Source organism: Coffea eugenioides, chromosome 1, assembly GCF_003713205.1.
Source record: "Coffea eugenioides isolate CCC68of chromosome 1, Ceug_1.0, whole genome shotgun sequence".
Lineage (NCBI taxonomy): Eukaryota > Viridiplantae > Streptophyta > Magnoliopsida > Gentianales > Rubiaceae > Coffea > Coffea eugenioides.
Genome location: NC_040035.1, coordinates 51,372,796 through 51,385,332, shown reverse-complemented (window position 1 = coordinate 51,385,332; position 12,537 = coordinate 51,372,796). Strand labels below are relative to the sequence as shown.

Sequence of the window (12,537 nt, the reverse complement as noted above, 5' to 3'; positions counted from 1 at the left end):
TTTTAAAAATATTTATAATAAAAGTTTTTCATATTTACTGTTACAGTAAAAATTTTCAAAAAACACCTAAAAAACAGCTAATTCAAACGGAGTTGGAAAAGCCAAGCTGTAAAATTCAAGTATCTTTTCTTTTACCTATCAAACATTTTCTTTCTATCGCTAAAAAAAAGAAAAAAAAATCTTTCTTTCTTTCTTTTTTTTTTAACATGAAAAAAGCTGATGACTCGTTCCATACAGCGATCACTTTCAAGGGATAAACCACCTATTCGTTAAACTCACTAAGACATGGCTTAGCCTGTCTTTTAATATGAAAAATTAGTCAATCTTAATCCTTATTTAGAGCTGGTTGACTTTTACCACAACCAGAAATTTGATTGGCTAGCCCTGCACCTGTTGACCTTGAAACCCTGTAGGCTTGTATTTACAAAGCTAACAACTGCTAATAATTACAGAAGATGTGGTGCCATGAAACAATTGGGAAGTATGGAACCCAATACTCCCAATAACTTTGGCGTTGAGATTCTGGAACATAAGTCGAGTTTGTTATATAGTTTAGGAGTCCTAGTCCTAGTCCTTGTACCACCCACTACTTTTTTATTCAATAATATGCAGATGGGCTTTCAGTTAAAATTTAAAAAAAAAAAAAAAACGCAAAAGTGACAGTAGCCACTAGCCAGCCATGTGTGAATTTATTTGTCTAATAATTACTTTCACAATCCCATAAACCTTCTTGTTAGTGGTCAGCATATATATAGATTGGGCCCCATTATTGACGAGGGCTACAAGGTTGAGCTTCCATGAATCATCATGAATTGCCAACCCATGCTTCATTTATTTTTGAGATTAATACCCCCAAAAAAAAAAAGTTCCCTGTTACGTATAATTCTTGTTGTTTAATAAAAAAAAAGAGAGAGAGAGAGAGAAAAGAAAAAAAGACAGAAGGAGTGTATGTGTATGTATATATATATATATATAAATAATAAGAAAACTTTTCATAAGTTGCAGTATCCACAAACACCATCCCATCCAATCAGAATTCACCACCTTCAGCTCCCTCTCTCTCTCTCCGCTGTTTTTTTTTTTTTGGCTCTATGGATCTCTGTTCAAAGATTTTTGACAAAGAAGAGGAAAAATGTTTACACTAGTTAGATTCATTCCTTGAAGCCTGCTAGTTTACTTTTTCTTCATTCTCATCGTCTTTTTCCTTTGCTTCTTTTCTTTTCTTTTCAATTTTTTTTTTCCTTTGTTGCTCATACATCAAGGGAAAAGGGGAGAAAGCACAAACCTTTCCAACTTTTTCCTTCACAAAAACCCGAGTTTCCTCTCTGAATTTTGAGTACAGCCATCCCACACCCTCTTCTTTACCCCTCCCTTTTTTTCTCACTTGAGTTTTTCCATCTTCCAGCTTCTTCGTAGACTTGCCATGTTTGTTGTACCATCTTTCAGTTTATTTACCTAATTTGGACATCAAGAGTTTGAAGCTAGGAAAACAGCTTCCAGTTCATCTCACTAATACACTTATCCTGTTTTCTGAATTCTACAAAGTTCCTCAAATATATATATACATATATATATTTTCTGAAACGTTTGAATTCTATTACTAGCTGCTCTTTTTCTACTCCCATATTCTGGAAGGAAATCGAGGTTGAGATTTTCCTAAGAATCCAAACCTTCAACAAGATAGTTTAACTTCCGTTAATAATACCGTTTGGTGGATTTTCATAATTTTCCAATATTTTGTTTTGATTTTCAAAAAGTGGGTATTCTTTAGATTCCTCGGGGAGGTGGCTGTACCAGAAAAAAAAAAAAAAAGTATTCTGATTCCCCACAAATGCTTCTTGATTTAACACTGATAATGCCATAGTAAAATCTCCACCTCTCTGCATTTTCCCCTACTGGATTCTCTCCTTATCTTGTTCTGTCTCTCCTCTCCTCTGTTTCACTGCATTCAGATATCTTATCTAGCTGAATCACCGATGCAGCGCGATTGCAAAATCTTGTGAAGTGTAATCAAATTTCCTAGCAATTCCCACTTTTTTCGGTTTCTGATGAAGTGGGAGATGGAGATTTTACCCCCAGCTTCTTATCTTTCGAATTCGGGTTGGTTGGTTGAGGAGAGCAAGTCCACAAAGTGGACTCCTGCGGAGAACAAGGCTTTTGAGAATGCTCTTGCAGTGTTTGATAAGGATACCCCAGATAGATGGCAAAAGGTTGCAGCAGTGGTTCCAGGGAAAACTGTGATGGATGTGATTAGGCAATACAAGGAACTGGTAGATGATGTGAGTAACATAGAAGCTGGGCTAATTCCAATTCCTGGTTATGGTACCTCTCCTTTTACTTTGGAATGGGGGAGCGGTCATAACTTTGATGGATACAAGCAATCTTTCATCGCAACTGGGAAGAGATCCTCAGCTCCTAGGCCTTCAGAACAAGAGAGGAAGAAAGGTGTACCTTGGACGGAAGAAGAGCACAAGTAATGAGTTTTACATTCGTGGTTTTATTTGAGACTTTTAGTTTAAGGAACTTTTGATTAGTTTTTTTTGTTCGTCTCCCTGGAGCTGGTCAGGAAATGAGTATAGCTTAAATATTTCGAGGACAAGAATTTGAGTCCAAACATTCAGAATTAGATTCTTGCGTTTTGCTTACTTTTTTATTTTTCACGTGAGTTGTGCATAAATTTTTTGCAGGTTGTTTCTGATGGGGCTTAAAAAATACGGAAAAGGGGACTGGAGAAATATCTCAAGAAATTTCGTGATCACAAGAACACCAACTCAAGTGGCTAGCCATGCACAAAAGTACTTTATCAGGCAACTTTCTGGTGGGAAAGATAAAAGAAGAGCAAGCATTCATGATATAACAACAGTTAACCTTAACGACAATCAGATCCCTTCTCCGGACAGGAAAAAATCGTCGTCACCGGACACTTCGAATGTGATTTCCCAGCAGCAGCCGAATTCTACTGCGATGCACAAAATGGCTTTCCAGTGGAATCAGGGGAATAGTAATGGAGCAGTCATGAATTTCAACATGGGCCATGGAAACATATTCATGCCTCCCCACGGAGTAAACTCCTGTGATCTTAAAATGCAGGGTCAGGATTTGCAAAGAGGTGGTATGCATAATTCTTATGTAGGTTGTCAAAATATGGTTTTTCAGATGCAATCCACGCATCAGTATCCTCATGCATGAGATGGGAACCGTCAATGGAAACTCTAAAAATGGCTGAAAGTGCATAAATGCATAATTTCAACTGAATAGATCGCTTGTTTCTCCTGCTTTCTTTTCTTTTTTCTTCTTTATCCTGTAAATGTGTTCCTCGGGACATGACTTTTGGTAGTCGAAATGTGTTGGGAAAAGTTCAGGTTTCAAAAATGCAGGTTCCTTGGGCATGAAAGTTCTGTACTTCTCCTTATAACAAACGGGTACCCGTGGTGATCCGTAGCATAATGCTACGACAGTAGGATTGGATTCATTTGCAAGTTAAAACATTCTCGGTTATGCTTGATGTTAGGAAAAATCGTGATAGGCGGCGGCTTTGCATTAAAAGGCTGCTGCTTCTATATACATATATATATATATATAGGTAGTGGATTCTGAGAACCGACTTCAACCAAGGCTACAGGTACAAATGGCACTCATTTTATAGTTTCCTAGTATCGTAAGCAAAAGGTCTGGAGCATTTGTTGTTGCTGCTAGGGATGCCAATTCGAGTGCAAGTTTGAGGTTGATTTGCACTCCAAGCATGGACTCTAGTTGTAGTTGAACCAATGCAACTGAAAAGAAACGGCCATTTCATTCTTAAATCTTAATGGATGCTCGACTCAAATACATTGGGCGGCCGAGTCACGGAGCACTTGACTTGGAGTCCACTGTAGAAAAGTTTCGAAGAAGCCATTTCATCAGCCCGTTCTAACTCCTATTGAGTATTTTGACTACAAATTTCTTGGTTGACCGTACTTGACCGTGGAGATAGTGTAGTAGAAGATGAGTCTGAATCCCACTAATTGCAGCATCATATGCTTCCATTTTCTTTTCTTGTAAATAAAATGTTTTGCTTCTTTTTGAGCTCTTTTAAAGCGACCCTTTTGAGCAAGTAACAAGATCCTGCCGATAGAAACACGGATTAATGATTAAGCCAAGAAGATCTATTGTACAGCACAAGATCCAGTCCAGATTTCTCTGAATATTTAATATGTGAATGTATGGCGCTTTTTTGGTAATAATCTATTGCTGTGAACTTCACTTTTGTGACTAAAAACTCACCAAAAATGTGTCTTCTTCTCTATCAGATCCAGTAGTCAAATTTGGTATGACTGTTGCACGAGTGCTGAAGTAACTAGTCCTTGAAAGCATCATTGATTTGTGATACTAAGAGTACCGTACCAACTGGCTGGATTATATAAAAGTTAGAAAGAGAGGGGGGGGAAGGTATCATCACCACTGTTCTGAAACATGGAGCTTAGTAGTGAATAGTAATGGCCCCTGTTGACGGAGACAAACATCCTCACCTTTTCTTTCACTCACCAGCCTGTACTTCTTGTGTGCTAATTATTTAACCCACGCGTCGCGCGTCACTTCTATTTTTTGTATCTATACAAGAAGCACTTCGATTTCTTCTCCGAGAGGGAAATTTTTAGTACTGCTACTCGCTATCTTTTATGAGTGCCATGCAGCCTAAAATTAGTTCTGAACCCCTTTTCCTGAGCTGAGCTAAGCTGACCTTTTTAAAAAATAAGGCTATATTAAATTGTTACGGTAATTTTTTTATAAAAAATTTTAAAAAAATACAATCCAAACAAAGATTAAACGATGCAAACCAAAACCATCAAAACGTCGTCCTAACTCTTTTCTAGTTTCTCGTCTCTCGTAATAATAATAAAAAATTATATGTACAAGCATGTTTTTATTGAAAAGAGAGATAAATAATTCTCTTTTTCTTCGTGACAAAAAGGAAGAATTGAACTTGTTTTTTTTTATAAAGAAAAAGAAAAAAATCACTAGTTAAAAAGGGTTAACTTCCAAAATTAATACAACAATTTCTGTGACCTTCCTCCCAAAGGCTTAGAAAAGAAGCATAAAATCCACCTTTGTCACTTGGATTTAGTATATTCAGTCCCAACCAATGGGGCAGTAAATCTGAAGGGGCAGAGAAAGAGCAGCAGTGTGGTGTATACTCTATAGTAGTAATACTTTCCTATCGCAATCGACAAAACCAACCACACTACTATCTTTTGGAAAAAGGAACAGCATTTCAGCAAGTTGCACCAGCAAGGAAGCCTAAGCACCTTCCTCAATTCAACTGATTCGAATTTTTATCTGCAACTTAACCACTTACAGCCACGCATCTATCTAAGCCCACCATCTTACACTTTCGGTTATCTAATTCGTTTCTTCTATTATTAGAAAACATTCTGATTCTTCCTTGATCAAAGTAAATTTTGCTAAAATCAAACAAGAAAGAATACAGCTCCTGCCTTACTAATTACTAGAGAGAGAGACGGGTAATCTACGGAGTAATTACTAGCTCCAAAGACGTAGAAAATGAAATTGCCTCGAGGGCTCATGTATATTAACTCGGGAACCAAAGTTTTAATTCCCACGGAGCTGCATTGGCCCACGGAGATCTGAAAATGATCTCGTGGGGGCTTTTAGTTGCTTAAGAGAGAGAGAGAGAATATAGGATGGACGGAAAGCAGAAGATGCATCATGTCTATGTACCCTCATCCCCATATTATACAAGTATAATAATAATCACCTGATTGCATCATCAACGTAGAAAGCTAAACTGGAGGGAGGGAGGACTTGGGATAGCCATTAGCCAGCCACAACTATGTAGTACGATCCCATGTACGAATACAGAGGTGAAAAACTATTTGTTACTTTCTGGGTGTACCATAAAATTACATCAATTGGCTTCTTTTCTGTTTTATTATTCATTCCTATGGAAAGATGGATATACCAAGAGCTTTAATTCTCTACTGACAGTCACCTCTCTACCGCTTGTGCATCATCCTTAAAAGGCAGGGTGCACAAGCACACAGGAAAATTAGTCTGACAAAACTGAAATACTCCCCGTGTTGAAAAAAAAAAAAAAAAAAGAGCTTTAATTCTCCATTTCAAAGCAAGCAACTAAAAGGTTTGGACATAGTCTAAGAGCTTTAAATTTATTAACTACTGGAGGTCTAATTTATCACAACACCTCTCATGAATTTGGTCCTGGACGGCCAGCAAATGTCACTTTTTTTTAAAAAAAAAAAAAAATTACATTTCTTCATTCTTGCCTGTCAACCCGTAGCCCAAAGGAAAAAGAGGGTCATATGAATTTGATTCTATATGCATTGGCAGTTGATCAACGCTTTTAAACCACGTCACTGGGAGGCGTCCGTGAAATGCATGATCTCCAAAGAGGACATCTGTGATCCCCCTTCCTTCAGTTCCAGGCAACCAAGCAGCTATAAACGCTTCTGCCTTTTCCAAAGTTGAGGGCTCTAAAACCAAGGGCCTCCCTGAAATCAGAATTACCACAGTTGGAACTCTGTCAGCAACTGTGCTTATGAGTTCATCTCCATTAAAAGGAATTTTGAGCACTGGGTCATCCCCTCCAGTTTCCACATATGGACTCTCACCAACCGCTACAATGGCGAAGGAAAATTCTTCGCTGGTAAAGGTTTCTGGCGAAGGATTTTTCTCATATACCACTTCTGTGTTGCTTCCCACTACTTCTTTTATTGCATCCAATATGGTTGTGCCTATAAAACAAACTCACAAGCTTTTAATGCCTGAAAACATTTACTTGCTCTAGCCAATATATCTGCTTTTAAAATTTTGTGCCTTGAACCAGAAAGCAGCTCTCTCAATAAAAAGAAAAACTCTGCTGGCCCTGGTCTGATAAGTAGGTGAAGGGGGTGAAATAAAATACCTTCACATTCCAGCATTCAATCCGAAAGATGTTCCTTACTTTTTTCCTAATTCTCACGTTAATCAACTCCAGAAACCATGTTTCGCTAATTAACCAAAATTTTCTACATTTAGACAGCATATTCTCCATAAATAAAACAAGGGGACCAGAAACAGTTACCTATGGTTATCCTGCCACTGGTTCCAGTCCAGGTGCAAGTCCAACCTCCGCACTGATACCCAAGGTCATCTGCATGTACTCCCGTGACAAGAACTCTTTTTGCTTTCCTATCTAATGGAAGAAAGGGTTTCTTTGGATCCTTTCCATTCTTCAACAAAACTAAAGACTTTCGAACAGCTTCACGTGCTAATTCTCGATGAGGCTGAAACAACAATCATGCAACAAAAAATAAACTGAATAATACTGAATGTGCATAGACATACTCAATCTAAATTGAAATAGTGAATCATGCTGAATCATTCTCAATGAACTTGAAATAAAGTGAGACTTTAATCAAATGCATAACAGTCTAAATTTGAGTACAGTTCAAGTCCAAAGTCATGACTCCTAGTTGAACTTTACAAGGGAAGAAGCAAAAGGTTGCACCACAACCCTACCACAAACTCATGTTATCACTATCAGAAGCAGAAAAGTCTGACATAAATGGATTAGAAAAATAGCTTCAAGCGTTCATGGGGAAATCAAGGTTTAAGGCTTGACAAGGAACAAATGAACCATCAAAATCTGTTAAAATTTTTTGAGAAAAACACAAAATGCTTAGACAGATGCAGACCATATTGGGGATTTGAAGGCTATCTTTCAAATACTAATTTAATTAAACTAAGCCAAATTTCAAGAGAGGCAAAAGTTAGCAAAATGCTACACAAAAGCTGAACAATCAAGTTAATCTCAGAATGGAGCACCACCTTACTACCAACCAACTCAAGCAAAGATCTGTCCGTGAATGGATGCTCAAAGAGTCCGGCAACAAATTTGACTCTCAATATCCTTTCAACAGAATCATTAATCCTGTCCATTGGTATTTCCCCAGATTGTACCAAAGATAACAGCTCCTCCAAAAACAGTTCATATCTAAAAGGCACCATGACCTGATAATTGAGTGAGGCAAGAGGTTGAAAACGTTATGTCATAGATTGTCTAATTCACGCTTTAACTAGAAGAGTTAATATTACCATGTCAATTCCTGCATTGACTGTAGACAATATACATTGACGATAGTTTGAGCCATGTGGATGGTAAAGCCGGTCAAGTGCTTCCCAATCTGAAATAACCAGACCCTGTAGCAGAATTTGTATTTAGATTTTCTCTACATCTTCAGAATACCAGACATCTGAGGACATGTGCCCAGGTTCAAAATTCATAAATCGGTTCAGCCAGCTTTCTGTGGACGTACAAAACCTCACAAACAGGGCAATATTAAATGAACCCCTTTAGCTTTATTCTAAACCAGGTGCTTTTAACTGCTCCACTAAGAACAAGAAGAAACAATTCCAGTATAAAGAAAAATGCCAAATGATCGTTGGATTTCAGCCTTATTGCTACCATGTTGAAATGCTGTTTTCTATCTAAAGGATAATAAATTGTGCAAGATAAACTAAATTAATTTTACCTTGAATCCCAGCTTCTCTTTCAATACTTTGGTCAGAAGAAAGTGATCAGTATGGAGTCTACTTCCATTCCAGCTGCTGTAGGATACCATTACAGTACAAACGCCTTGAGATAGACAATCTAGATATGGCGCCATGTGGATCCTCTCCAACTCCTCATATGCCAATATAGTATTCCCCTCGTTGATACCTTTATCAGTTCCCCCATCACCAACGAAATGCTTAGCAGATGCCATAACATTTTTTCTGGATTTAACCAAGAAAATTAGTGCATACACATTCCAGTAGAACTGTAATTAACATTGAGGCCTACTTCTTGGCCAACAATAATAAAACATGGAAATATGAGGAAGAATCCAAACTGTTTATATCAGTAAAAAATGGATTATCATTTGGGAAAAGAAACAGAGCCTCAATTGCAAAAACTTTAAATGTGCAACCAAAAACGTCAAAATTCTAATTGAGTTCTCATAACAACTTTTTCCGATTTATACTATAAATCTTACTTGACTTTATGAACTTTTCATGGGAACAAGTTTAGCAAATGTGATGATAAAAAGTCTGTTAAAATGCAAGCAAAAACAATTTTTAAGACAAGATTGCAAAAATTTAACTGTATGCATCAACTTTAGCTACCTCCCAGCAAGAAAAGGGTAGCCATTCGGGTGCCCTGCAGGCGGCTGTCCTTGCAAACCTGTGACAAGGCAGGAGAACTTTCTAACAAGTTCTGTATCTTCACCGTGACTCTCATAGTATCTTCCCCATCTTGGATCTTTAGCAACCTGCCAAGATGTTTCACATTAAGTTTCCCATGGTTAGCAGATTGCAGTATCCTGGAACTATGAAAAACTCAATTTGAAGAGGACAGAGGGAGAGTTTGTGAACAAAGAATCACTTTCTTGTAGATACTGACATGTAGCCTTGTAATCTTAAAGCTGAACATCTTAATACTGCACAAAATACAAATGAGAATAATCCTTCTATTTGAACAAAAAAACATCCGAGCGAATGATCAAAACTAAATCCTTATGAAAAATACAAGTCGTCTATTTACAACTTTGCCACAACAGAGTTCATAGTTTAAAAGGTTTCAACTAGAAATCAACTGAAATCTGGTTCATTTTGCCACAAATGACTTGGTACATTTTGCAATTAGATATTTTTAATAGGTTTCTATTCATTTATTTTTTGTGTAGATTTATTGGAACTCGGGCTCATGTGATCTTAAATACAACCACTTTATTGACTTGAATCATGGAAAAGAACCACACAGGAATGAGATACTTAACACTGCATTTTCTCATGTGGATCTACAATAGATAAGGCAGTCAGCCGCGTGCAGCCTCGAGTAAGATCATAATCCAGCAGTAAACTAAGGGGTTAAGGATTGCCTAAGGCGAATCGGGTGACATTCCAATGAAGCAAAATTTGCAATCATTGACTCTTGAATTAGTTAAAAACTTAGACATTTCTGATTGGTTTTCTCCTCATAATAACTCCATTAGTCCCTGCTCCATATCCACCATAGAAACCTACCTAGATAACTGCAGAAACACATGGGACTTGTTCCACAGGTGCACAAGTTTCCCAAATGCATGTTACTAGAATAATACTTTATCCAATGCATCCCCGAAAATTCAACATGACAGGTAATACACATAAAATCATGAGAGCCAAAAAAAAGAAAAAGAAAAAGAAAAAAGTGTATATCATAAGCTTTTAATCCAGAATAATATTAGCAGCTCACAGCAACACATGGAGCAAAGGAATAATGAGCACCACAGGCCCTAACTTCAAGAGCAGTTACTTGCCCTATCCTTTTAACTAGATCAGCATCCCTGAAAAAAATAAAAAAGTAGTAGATGGAGCACAAATCCAAAACGTCCATTAATTGTAAAATTAGCTGGTATTAATTTACAAACATAATAAGTATGGTAGGATACAGCGACAAAGATGAGCTAAAATTTACCTGGTGGCACCGAGGCCAATGTTATGAGGAAAGATAGTAGTACCATAGACATTGTTGTTGCCATGAACCGCATCCACACCATAGAAAATGGGAATGCCCAGCCTCGACCCTACAGCTCCCTTCTGAAACCCATCGATCATATCTGCCCAGTCCGCCGAGTTGGCCTTCTCAAACGGCTTGCTCCCTCCACCACTCAAGACACTTCCTGCATACAATGTAAACCACATCAACCCACCAAAAAAACAAGAAAGAAAGAAAAGAAGAGAAAAATAGCAGGAGGATCGCATACAATGATATACCTATGAAACGGTTTTTGACGGCATCGGGAGTGGCGACGCTGCGTTCGATCTGGGTCATCTGACCGATCTTCTCCTCAAGAGTCATGCGGGATAGAAGGTCCTTGACTCTGGCTTCAACGGGAGCATTTGGGTCTTTGTAAACGCAATCCATGGTCACCACCAGTCTACTCAAATGGATTAACTCAGAATATCAGAAGCTACTCAGATTACTGGTAAGCACTCCTATTATTCTATTTTTCTCTCAATTTGCTACTAATGTTCCTGAAGCAGCAGCTGAAAATCTGAAAGCTCAGGTAACGCTCTGTGACAAGACACAAGAGTAGGACGGACTAATAAAGAAAGACTCAGTACTATCTATTACTAAGATGATGAGTCAGAGTAAAACGACAAGGACTTGAGGAGAAGAGGGGCATTCCATTGGAAAACTGCCAGTATTATATGTGGAGTACACCGAGGACAGGGATGCCGCCAGGGCTGGCTGAATTATACAGATAGACACAGAAGCGGGAAGCGAAGGTAAGTGGGTGGTTGGTGAATGCGAGGCCCGCTGTATTTTTCCGCTCCCTTTTATGTATACCGTAAACAGTTAACACTGGACGAGTAGTTACTAGCTGACATTTAATTGCCACCAGGTTAAATCAATGCAATAGGACTGTTAACACGGCAAATGTTTAAAAGTTACCATTTAGAAAGTCTTGTTCAATTAATTTTGAAAACTTGATTTTAGTTTTTGATTTTTTAGAGCACGTCTTAAAGTGTTTGTTTAAGGTGCTTTTAGATTCTAATTCTGAGCTAATTTCTATGCAGACAAAAATATCCTTCGTATTTCAACATAGTAATTAAACATAATTATTAAATTACCTAATTATTAGATAGTTATTATAGTCTCCCTATTTTTTTTTTTTTTATATTCTCATCCTACTCCTAGATTCACCTATGTCCCTCTTATATTTCTCATCCAACATTACATTTAATCTTCATAAGAAAAATAATTAATTATATAAAAATTATTTAATTAACACAAAATTTTATTTATGTACCATATAAGGGTATCTTGGTTATCTTTTTTGTTAAAATCAACTTTCTAACAATTTTAGAACCCCTATGCATTTGTTAAAATAGTTTTCTTAACAGTAAATGAGAACACATAAATTATTCTAGAAAAATTAATTTTCAAGAATCAATTTTTTATAAAATTAGCATTAGTTGAAAAAAAAACTATAAAAAACGGACTTTAGGATAACTGAGAATGGTAAGCATTTAAAAGGTATCATCCTTTTAAATGCTTACCATATCACGAGCAGGGTAAGAGATTAGTGGCTCCGAAGACGCGTGTGTTTGGATCCCTTGTTTTTGGGGCTGTTTTTGAAAAACTGTTTTTCACATTCCAAATGCTACAGTAAACGTGTATTTCTAAAACAACTCAAAAAACACCATATCCAAACATTATAAAAAACAACTACATATGTATATTTCAATTTGTATATTTCAATTATGTATATTATATATATATATATTATATTAATATAAATTAAAATATACAAATTGAAAATTATTTATATTATATTATATAAATATTTATATATATTAATATTATACATAATATTGTATATTATACATAATATAATATAATATACATAATATGTAATATTGTATACATAAATGTGTAAATATTTATACATAATATATTATGTACATTATATTATAATATATACATTATTAATGTATAATATTATTATGTAC

At 36.6% G+C, this 12,537-nt stretch overlaps 2 protein-coding genes across 2 annotated transcripts; one reads left to right on the top strand and one right to left on the bottom strand.

Moving 5' to 3' along the window:
• The first annotated feature begins 1,071 nt into the window (after positions 1-1,071).
• On the top strand, positions 1,072-3,402 carry LOC113752374 (transcription factor DIVARICATA). The gene is made up of 2 exons (XM_027296780.1): positions 1,072-2,473; positions 2,688-3,402. Exons 1-2 carry the CDS (start codon positions 2,049-2,051, stop codon positions 3,187-3,189), a joined length of 927 nt encoding a protein of 308 aa, XP_027152581.1. The 5' UTR covers positions 1,072-2,048; the 3' UTR covers positions 3,190-3,402.
• Positions 3,403-6,085: 2,683 nt separating this feature from the next.
• LOC113762218 (lysosomal beta glucosidase-like) lies at positions 6,086-11,281 on the bottom strand. The gene is made up of 9 exons (XM_027305569.1): positions 10,795-11,281; positions 10,496-10,700; positions 10,274-10,364; positions 9,163-9,308; positions 8,529-8,772; positions 8,092-8,196; positions 7,825-8,007; positions 7,079-7,280; positions 6,086-6,749 (listed from the first exon to the last, which is right to left on the bottom strand). The coding sequence occupies exons 1-9, from the start codon at positions 10,943-10,945 to the stop codon at positions 6,262-6,264; spliced, it is 1,815 nt and encodes a 604-aa protein (XP_027161370.1). The 5' UTR covers positions 10,946-11,281; the 3' UTR covers positions 6,086-6,261.
• Between the last annotated feature and the right edge of the window lie 1,256 nt (positions 11,282-12,537).